Source organism: Marmota monax, unplaced genomic scaffold (genome assembly GCF_021218885.2).
Source record: "Marmota monax isolate L192 unplaced genomic scaffold, Marmota_monax_Labrador192_F-V1.1 WCK01_AAM20220418_F8-fsc00002, whole genome shotgun sequence".
Taxonomy (NCBI): Eukaryota; Metazoa; Chordata; class Mammalia; order Rodentia; family Sciuridae; genus Marmota; species Marmota monax.
Window position 1 is genome coordinate 5,985,203 of NW_026693571.1, and position 10,837 is coordinate 5,996,039.

The 10,837-nt window shown below is 34.1% G+C and overlaps 1 protein-coding gene across 9 annotated transcripts in view; it reads left to right on the forward strand.

Annotated features, from left to right (window-relative positions):
* The window catches only part of Zgrf1 (zinc finger GRF-type containing 1), an 86,243-nt gene extending 76,622 nt beyond the window's left edge, over positions 1-9,621 (forward strand). For 7 of the 9 annotated variants that reach the window (XM_046458983.2, XM_058583764.1, XM_058583762.1 and 4 more), the window contains 4 exons: positions 2,673-2,849; positions 2,984-3,118; positions 3,801-4,062; positions 4,242-9,620. In XM_046458983.2, coding sequence (XP_046314939.1) covers positions 2,673-2,849; positions 2,984-3,118; positions 3,801-4,062; positions 4,242-4,399 — 732 coding nt within the window. In that variant the 3' untranslated portion in view covers positions 4,400-9,620. Of the gene's footprint in view, positions 1-2,672; positions 2,850-2,983; positions 3,119-3,800; positions 4,063-4,241 lie in introns of all 9 variants that reach the window. The other 2 variants (XM_046458988.2, XM_046458987.2) reach the window with 2 other exon arrangements.
* Positions 9,622-10,837: the final 1,216 nt, after the last annotated feature.

A 10,837-nucleotide genomic window follows, 5' to 3' on the forward strand; every position in this document is an offset into this window, starting at 1 on the left:
TATTTTATTTATTATTTTATTATTATACTTAGGAGCCATTTCCATTATATCACTGCAGCTTAGGTTAGGAATCTCATGGTGCTGAGTTCTCCCCTTTACCCCTGAATCTTATTTAACTCCTGATGATGAGCCCTTTTTTTTAAAGTTTATGGCATTAGATTAGCCATGTACCTTTTTGTGTTGCATAACTGCTAAATTTGGTTCTTTATTACTGTTATTAGTTTTGTTTTTATTTTTATTTATTTTTCTATTATTGTTTCTTTAGATATTAGGGAATGGATTCTTCAAGGCAGTGTTTTTTTTTCTTTCTTAATTCATAATTCCCCTTTACTTTTGTGGTTTAGGTTGCATTGAGGTCCCCCCGCCATACTGGGAATTGAACTCAGGAAGACTACCACTGAGCTATATCCCCACCCCTTTTTATTTTTTATTTTGAGACAAGATCTTGCTAAATTGCCCAGGCTGGCCTTGAACTTGCTGTCCTTTCTGCCTTAGCCTCTTGAGCCATTGGTATTACAGGTGTACGCCGCCACATTTGACTGCATTGAATTTTTAGTTGAGTTGTAGTCAGTTTTCTAAAGAACCAAGCTTTCAGTTGTCTTGAGCTTTTAATTATAAGATTCAAAATTTCTATCCCTCCTATAAGTGTATGGCTTCTTTTGAACCAGACTTTTAAAAACCTTTTTAAAAAAAATCTTAATTTAAAAATAATTTTCAAATTCTAAAAGCATTTTTGGGGTAGGCACTAGTTACTTAGTTCAGTATTCAATAAGAACCACAAGTATGGAGGCTGTGAAAGCTTCTACTTTGGTCCCTCAATCACTATTTCTCTTCCCCACAGCAACAGTCATCCCTTTTTTATATCTTTCCAGTGATATTTTATAATAGTAGAAGCAAATACATAAATTATTTCCCATTTGTTTTAAAAAAATGGTAACATATATGTTCTTCTGCTTTTTGTTTTTCCACTTATTTGTTGTTAATGCCTTTTAAAATGTGAAGTATATTTTTATTTGGGGAAATTTTTAAAGGGCAAATAAAGAATAGACTGAAAAATGATTTAGTCATCAAGTAGAATAATATAGAAATTTTAAGATGAATGAACTAGATCCATACAGATAATTCTCAAAAATATAATGGATGTTGAAAGAAGCAAGGTGCAAAGGGATACTTATTGAAAATGCCATTTATGTGAATTTCAAAAACACGTCAGATGACACATATTATTTATAGACATATACCAGTGTAATACACAACATATAAAAGTGCATGGGAATGCTACAAAACAAATTCAGGATTGAGATCATTTCTGGGGAAAGTGGTAGAGCAAAATAATGTGGGGGGAATTTTGCTGTATATGTCATACTTTATTTTTAACCAAAGAGAGTTGTGAAGCAAACATGACCAAAGCTAATAACAAGTCTGGTTGCTTGGCACATGGATGTCATATTATTTAATTTACTTTTCTGTACATGTAAGCTAGTTCATAATTAAAGTAAAAGAAATAGGTAATATCTAGTATTCATTATAGGAAGTGTTAAATTGCAAAAAAGTAAAGATAAAAATAATGCATCTATAACCTCACCACTCCAAGACAAAACCCTTTGTAATATTTTATTATTTTTCTCTTCCATCTTTTATGCTAGGGCTATATGCAAATATCAGATGTATGTATTTTTACACAGTTGAAACCATACAAAATAAACATAATTTCTATTCTGCCTTTTTAAATTTTCTACTCTACTCAATCATTTCCCCTTATTATTGTTAGTTTTATAACCATCTCTTGTCATAAATATATAGAATCATTAAATATTAAATTGTGTGGATATTATTCAGTCACTTCTCTAACATTGAACATTTGGTTGCTTCTATTACAAATAATGATCCTTTGAGCATTTTTTTTACATAATGATTTTTGCTAAGAGTTTCACATGCCTACTGATTTGGACTTATCAATGTAGACAGATCTGTGCCCCATAGAGTAGTTAGGATTGATTTCTTATGTGTTTTTCCCCCATGGAAGATATTTTGTCCATGTAGTCATCAATATTGTTTTAATTATACAAGTATTATTATTAGAGTTCCTTGTAGGTGTTTGGTATGTTCTAGCAATACTGCAGAACTTTTTGCAAATAAAGGACATGATCTGGAAGATTGGAAGAGACTTGGATATTATGATGCATTAATGAAAATTGAAACATTTTTGAAGATTCAGATTGAAAAAATGGCTCTACCCACAGAGGAAAGTTAATAAATAAAAAAATTACCAATAGCATTTTCTAATTTTTAAAAAGATATTTTAAAATTGTACTATTAGGTTTATTCCAGCATGTTAGGTGTTAAACTTATTAGATAATCATAAGTTGAAGATTTGATGTGTTTGATGTTTTATAATTTTATAGTGTAATAGTTTACCATGAATTTATTTTTTATTTTTCTTCATTATTAGGGATCAAACTTGAGCCTCACACATTTCTAAACAAGCCCTCTACCATGAAACTAGATCTCCTAGTAACTTCTTTTATATTTTTATCTGTGGTTTATTGTATCATGATTGTAATTCATCCTCTAAGAATATAATATAGTGGTATTTAAAAATGTTTAAATATTATCATTTTTAAGAGAAAAAATGCTGTTTTAATTTGTTTTTCTACATTTAAATTTTTCAGGGTCACAAGCCAATTCTGTTGAGAACCCAGTATCGTTGTCATCCTGCAATCAGTGCTATTGCCAATGATCTATTTTATGAAGGAAACCTCTTGAATGGTATTTCAGAGACAGAGAGGAGCCCTTTATTAGAGTGGCTACCCACCCTGTGTTTCTATAATGTTAAAGGACTGGAACAGGTAAATGACATTAGTGTTGAGGGAAGTCAACACGATTTAGTCTCTCCGTTTAATTTTATTGTTGTTTGTAGGTTTACTTGGTCTTTCCGTAGCCTTTCTGGGAAATATAATTTTGGTTCTGTTTCTTATTCCAGATTGAAAGAGATAACAGCTTTCATAATGTGGCAGAAGCTGCTTTTACTCTCAAGTTGATTCAATCATTGATAGCAAGTGGAATCGCCAGCCCTATGATTGGAGTGATAACATTATACAAATCCCAGATGTATAAGGTTTGTGTTACATATTATATTTGTCACATGTTAAGCATTATATTTATATATGACAATATTTAATATTACATTTGTAGTAGTTTGGTTTGCTTAAAAAACTTTTGTGACTGTAGTTTATATAGTAAAAAAGAAACATTCTGATTTTTTTTTTCTAGCCTGGCTTTTTTTGTGCATAATTAAATGTAAACCTAACAAGGTTTAATTAAATTCAGTTTACAGCTGTTGGGGCAAAATGCAAATAAACAAATTAGAGGGAAGAAAATATGGTGTATGCTTTGTGTTTTGAGACAGATCGGATTGAATCTGTTTTCTAAAATGTTCTCTCATTATTACTACATTTACCAGTAAGTCAAAGGTAGATACTAGATATTAATGTACACCTGAGCCAATTACTTCTAAGTAGATTTTTCTTTTAGTATTTTTTATTTTTCATTGTTTGCTTATTTATGAGCTCTAAATTAGCATATCCAAATGAGTTTCCTAGCAATAGATAAGTAATTTTGTTTTGTTTCATAATTAACATTGTCATTTATCTATCATTTTAGAAAATATCTAGCCAAGTCTATGTAAGTCATGAAAGAGAAATGTTAGTTTAATTAAGATGGTGGCTGTGAGTAGGTCTGTAGATTTACCTTTTGCACTGTCTCTGCACTGCATGATTCTTGCCTTCTTTCCTCCACAGCTCTGTCATTTACTCAGTGCTGTGGACTTTGACCATCCTAATATTAAAAGTGTGCAGGTGTCCACAGTAGATGCTTTTCAGGGTGCTGAAAAGGAGATCATTATTCTTTCCTGTGTAAGGACAAGACAAGTAGGATTCATTGATTCAGAAAAACGAATGAATGTTGCATTGACCAGAGGAAAGAGGCATTTGTTGATTGTGGGAAATTTAGCCTGTTTGAGAAAAAACCGACTATGGGGGCGTGTGATCCAACATTGTGAAGGTAAAATAGAAATGTATTTCTTTCAAGCATTTTTTAATTAAAACTCTTGTGGGTTAATGTGTGGGATGGTTTGGGCAGGAATAGCTCTAGATTTGTCATTGTGGGAGAGAACTGGTATGATAATATGCAGACTACTATAAAATAAAGAATAATTGTCTCCTGTTTTGTATCTTTTTAAGGAAGTGAAAATGGATTGCAACATGCAAGCCAGTATGAACCCCACCTGAACCAGCTCCTTAAAGATTATTTTGAAAAACAAGCAGAAGAAAAACGGAGGAAAAAGACTGAAAAAGAAAAATCTAAAGATAAATCTCATTCACAAAAAGACATAATTTAGGAATTTTGTATTAATGTAAATTGATTCATTTTCAAAAGTCTTGTAGGAAAAAATCTCTATAATATCTTAAAAACATGCTAAGTAAATACATCTAAAAATTTACTCTGCAAAAAAGAACATGCATTACTTATACTCAAATAAATGTTTTGTTTGCAAAAGAAATAAATTTTGACAGGGCATAGTGTTACATGCCTGTAATTCCAGGGTCTTGGGAGGTTGAGGCAGGAGGATCACAAGTTCAAAGCCAGCCTCAGCAATTTATTGATGCCCCAAGCAACTTAGCAAGACCCTGTCTTAAAAATAAAATATAAAAAGAACTAAGACTGTAGCTCAATAGTTAAGCACCCTGGCTTCAATCCCTGGTACTAAAAACAAACAAAAAAAGGAATTTTGCAAGGGGTAGTAAGAAGCCTTCCTGGGGAGTGCCAACACACTTCAGAAATACGTGAATATTTCAGAAGTTCATCTGTTGGACGCATCTGTACAAATACACCAACACACCCTTTTCTGAACTATTATTGTATCCTCATCTTTTAGAAATACAACATCCATCATTTTAAAAGCAAAGACATTCACAATTACACTTTTAATAAGTACAAAAGAGAAGAAAGAAAAACACCAAAAGTTCACAGTTGGAGATGTGAACCAGGTAGCCAGTGCCCAGCACCATACCTGGTTGAGTAGCTGCTTAATAGGTATCCATTAGATGAATGAATGAATGATGAAAGACTGCCTTTGACTCACTTCCTTCTGGTCTTTCCCCTCTACATTTACTTGCACAGTAGTTATTGGTGTATATAATATATATGGATTAAAATTTTTTATTATAAAAATAACATTCTCCTTATATAAAATTCACAAAATACAGAAGAGTATTCAAGGGGGAACAAAATTACTTAGAATTTCACTAATCCACTATTCAGAGATAATGATTAACATAATGCTTCAGTCTTTCTATATTTATATTCTCTTCATATATCTGTATATATACATGTATATACATATATGTAGTTTTAAGCCCCTTAAGTTCATACTGTTTATTTTTATTTTTTTGGTACTGGGGATTGAACTCTGGGGCACTCGATCACTGAGCCACAACCCCAGCCCTATTTTGTATTTTTATTTAGAGACAGGTTCTCACTGAGTTGCTCAGTGCCTCACAGTTGCTGAGGTTGGCTTTGAACTCGTGTTCCTCCTGCCTCAGCCTCCTGAGCTGCTTGGATTATAGGCATGTGCCACCTGTGCCTGGTTTCATACTGATTTTTAGACAACATTAACAAAGGAACATTTATATACCCTAGGTGGAAAAAAAAAGGAAAGTTCTTGATTATAGTTAAAATCAAGTATTTGTCTTTACCAATTAAAAAAAAAAAACTCAGTGACCTAAGCCATTCAGTATTAATTTTAAAGATGCAGAAAATTGCTTCCTTGAGTTACTTTACAATAAAAAATTACCTTTTTATTTCCAGGGAACTCTTATGGTAGGGAGAAAAATTAATTCAACAAACAAAACTTGTGGTTTGGTAATTCTCTAAACCTTGTGTCAAATGTGTTGCTGAGCACAGTGAAGTCAAAGATGTAATTCTCAGCAAGTTCTTCCAGTGGGTAAGGAATAGGTGAAAGAAGTATCAGAGCCATGGTTTCCCTTTGAGCTGTACAATAATGGATATTGAAACTGGATTCCCAAGCTTTGCTGCCCAAACTTCTCCTGTTCTTTATTTCTTAATTTTGAGTCTCTTCTTGGCCAGCTCGAGTGAGGTGTCAAGGTATTGTTTTCCCAACAAGATTGTGTAGATGATATATTGTTTTGAGCCTTTGTACATCTGAGGATGAATTTCTGTTACATATACTTAAGGGAACTGTCTTAACACTGAGAATATCTTTGGCCTCATTTTCTGTTCATTTGGAGGAGAGTTGAATTTGCATCTGTAGCTGTACAGCTGTTTGCACAGCTTATCTAGAACTGCTCAAAGACCAATAAGATTTTTCACCCTTGTGCTGTTCTTCCTTCTCCTCTGCCTCTTGTTTTGTCAATTTTCCAGAAATTGCAGTTTGTACAACATTTTAGGAACAATTTAGGTCTTGATGGTATAGAGCTGGATTTCTCAACTTTGGCACTTTTGACATTTTGGGCCAGATGATTCTTGTAGACATCTGTCCTGTGCCTCACAAGTTGTTTAGCAGCATCCCCAGCTTCTGCCCTCAAGCTGTCAGTAGCTCCTTACATCCAAGTTGTGACAATGAAAAAAATGTCTTCAGACATTGCCAAATATCCTGGTGTAGAGCCGATGGGCCCAGCATTCCAGCTGTCTCAAGAAGCAGCAACTGGGCAGGCACAGCAGTGCATGACTGCAATCCTATCCACTCTGGAAGTGAAAGCAGAAGGATCACAAGTTTGAGGCCAGCCTGGGCAACTTAGCAAGACCCTACCTCAAAATAAAAAGGTTGTGGGAGTGGAGGTTGTAGCTTAGGAGTAAAGCACCTCAGTTCAAGCCCCAGTACTGGAATGGAGGGAGGCAAAAGCAACTGCACTTAAAAGTATGGCTGCCTCCATGTTTTAGTTGGTATAAACTTTTTTTTTTTTTAATCCACACAACAATTAAAAAAGAAGAACAAGGGATATTTTGATTTGTTTCATTTTTTAAATTTTTAGATAAGCATGTACCTGCTTTGTTTCTGATGGCATTGTACAAGTAGTCCACCAATTGTTTTCAATTCATCCTCCAGGCAATTCATGATTATTTCTCTCAACTTGTAACAATAGATCAGCTATAAAGGTCAAATATATTTATCTTATGTGTCTTCATTTTTTTTAATATGAAATCTTTTTTTTTTTTTCTTCAATATTGGGTATTGAACCTATGGTCTTACACATGGTAGGCAAGTGATCTACCACTGAATTACATTCTCAATCTTGTTTTAAAAAATTTATTTTGAGTCTGGTCTCACTAAGTTGGCCCAAGTTGGTCTTGAACTCATGATCCTCCTGACTCAGCCTCCCAAGTAGCTGGGATCACAGATGTTCACCATCATGCCTAGCTTTCTGAAACCTTTTAAAATGGGAACACATTGAAATCTTTAAAAGAATATCCCACTTAACAATATTCTTGTTTATAACATAAGAAGTTAATACAAATATGTTGTAGTAGATGGCCAAGAAATTGATAATATACTGTAATTTGTGCTAATGGGTTTTATCTTTTGACTACATATCTGTTTTTTCCTTTTTTCTATTTTGTAGTATAATTACAACAAGTCTTTCAGAATTGCTTCTGGCCTAAACCTTTTCATTCTTTCTAGTCCACTTACATAGTCACTATAACAAGCCCTCTTTTGGACTAGACACTTTAGAAGGAAAAAAGAAGTAATGGTGATATGGGGGTGGGAATGAGGGAAAAGATGAAAATGGCTTAGTTCCTGTTCCTTTGCCTCCCCCATTCCCTTACCTCATGGTAGAGATTTGTTCTTCAGGCTTCCTTACTCTCTAGGTAGACTTGTCTTATACTGGATATGGTATTGGTGGTTTCAGTTTTCCTCTCTTCCATCCTGCAGGGAGACTAGTAGAATTCGGTTACAGAATGTTACCCCAAGGTGTAATGTCTACTGCAGCAGGCCTTGCTTTATACCTAGTGATCAAATCGTGCAATGGGATGTTGTCTCATTCCCTGTCTATCAGAACCTAAGCTTTCACTCATTCCTTTTCCCCAGGACTATTACAATAGAAATGAGGTAAGGGTGCTCATTTCTTCAAACACCCAGTAAGAAGCAGAGGATCTATTGGCTCATCTACTTTATTACTCTTAGAGATTAATAAATCAAAACATTCTTCTGACTGGGTAGTGTTGACTATTCCTGAGTTGTCTTTGGTTTATCATGTATTTTGAGTGAAAATGTACTTATCTGAGCCCTGAATATTATTATTTATATTTTTCAAGAAGAAAAAGACCTTAGTATTTGACATAGAAAAATCCACCCCCAATCCAGGCTAACACATTCCTTATGTCTTTTGCCCGAAATTCCAAGGTTGGATATACACAAATTGAACTTTAAGGGGTATCCCTTTCAATGAACAATCAAAACATTAAAGTCTCTAGTGATTTACAATATATTGAAAATAATAAGTCAGTTTTACAATAATAGCCATTAAATAGCTATAAATAAAATCTTGAAACCCTACCATCTTGTGTTCAATAAACAATAGGATTATATAAGAATGTTCTGAAGCTGTTATTTATAGAAAAAGTATTAGTTTATGCATCACATAGCAAAACTGAAATTTCTAGGCTTTGTTTTAATCTATTCATCTTCAATTGCCTTTATATGGTATATATTTTGGGTTTGTTTTTTTCCAAACCACCAAGTATTTCCTGCAATTCATAATGATTAAAAAAAAAATCAGAGAAATTAAAGTGATCCATTTAATCTTCCACAACTAGTATGAGGCAAGGCTGGAACCCAGGCTAATCCAACTTGGAGGTGAAGCTACAACTCACCACCTGCATTTATCAAAGGGTGATAGACATGGCACCAAAAATCTGACAATCCTCTTTGACCCAATCAAACTCATGTTCTGATACTTTACCTTGGTTAATTTAGGATTTAATGATTGAGTAACAATTTGTTTGAACAATCCATATGACAAATATTAAAGAATAAGCTCTTTGAACATCTACATTTGCTACTGGATCTGGTATGCTACTTAATGCAAGAAAAGTTATTTTTAAAATTTTATTTTTACTTATATTATTAATTTTATTTTTTATTTTACAGTGCTAGGGACATCTATTTCAAAATTGGAGTTGTCTTTGAAAAATAATAAAATCTGAGATTAGCTCAGCTTAAAACTTCAAAATAAAACATAATTATTGCTCTTTTATATTTGGACAAAAAAGAATATTTAATTTGGAGTTACCAAGGCAAACCCCAAGTGCTTCATGTTCTTGACTATGGCTTAGTTTAAAGACAGCTGTGAAATAGCTTTATACTAATAAGATTTTTTATATTAAATAAGAATGAACTGGAAATTGGTGATTTACTTGGCAGATATTGGACTTGAAAATGAAATAATTGTTCTAAAAACATTAGATCAACACTGATTTGAAATGCCTGCTTTGTAATTACTCGTGAGTGAAATCTATATTTAGTTTGAGTTGTGTTTTTGGTTTACATTAGCATGAGTTGATTATAAAGTAGAGGAAAAATATAGACCAAATACTTCTGCAAACCTGAGCTCCTTTTGTCCTGAAACACTAGTTAATAATTTTTAAAAAACTTTTCTGTTAGTCATTAAGTTATTGCTTTTTCTATTTTACTTTCTAATTAGGTAAATCTGAACAAGTGTGTGTGTGTGTGTGAGAGAGAGAGAGATGGGGGCGGCGCATGCGGGCAGGGGGAGAGAAGGAAAGCAGGAAGTAGTCAACTTGCAGGCTAAAGAACAAGTAGAGAAGACCTCCTAAGTGAAAGTTCAGTACCCAGCCTTTCTTAAGACGTAACAAGAACTACTTCTTTCTTTGGTGCAATTAAAGTCGGTGCATTCATTGAGCATCTATTCTCTAGCTAGTCCTTTGTTAACTAGAGAGCAGGCTGATTCAGTCTTCTATAACAAATGCAGCTTGGTTTATGTGTCTGCTCAGGTATGGAGTGTAGGGCTAGTTATGTACTACCCTATCCTGCCGTGGAAGAAGGTAGAGCACTCCCTGGTGAAGAAACTTGGGGACATGCTTGAAGTAAGAAAACTGGTCTCCTTTGCCTTGCCTGCTCTTTTAAAAATGTGCAATTCTAATAAACCAGGAACTAACATACCATGATGTCCTCAGGGACTTAGATAATTTTACCTGTACAGCCTCAGGTTCCTTAACTCTAGAATCAATGTCGAACTATGAGGTATGAAGTAAAGGCTAGATTTTTGAAGACCAGTTAAGGGTGTGAGAGGTAGAAGGGTGGATGTGTATACACATCACTAAACCATTTGAATGGCAAATTCTGAGGTGTGAAAAGGTACCAGGTCTCTCAGCACCGTGTGTGTGTCTGTGTAACCAAATATAGATGATATCTCCCACTGGTCTGTGACTCCTTTTAGATATCATAGGCTCATCCATTATTTGGAATGGATGATGATGATTTCCCTGAGCAACATCATATGCATACAGGACCAGGGCATGTAGCAAAGTCTAATGAACAGCAAGCAGTCCAGGGAGATTTGCTAAGCCTAGCCATTGTCATATGAGACTTGCTTTTATGTGCCATGCATGCTGCTTAGGCACGCTAACTAAATATTAGGGACCAAGCACAAGACAGACAATATATTGGAAAAGGAACTACATTTATTTCTTCAGTGCCAATGGCTCTTCAGAATCATATTTTGCATTTATTATTTGGGATTGGCACCAGCAGAGAGGTGCTCAGTGTTTGTCCATTGATATAAAAATTTGGAAAGTC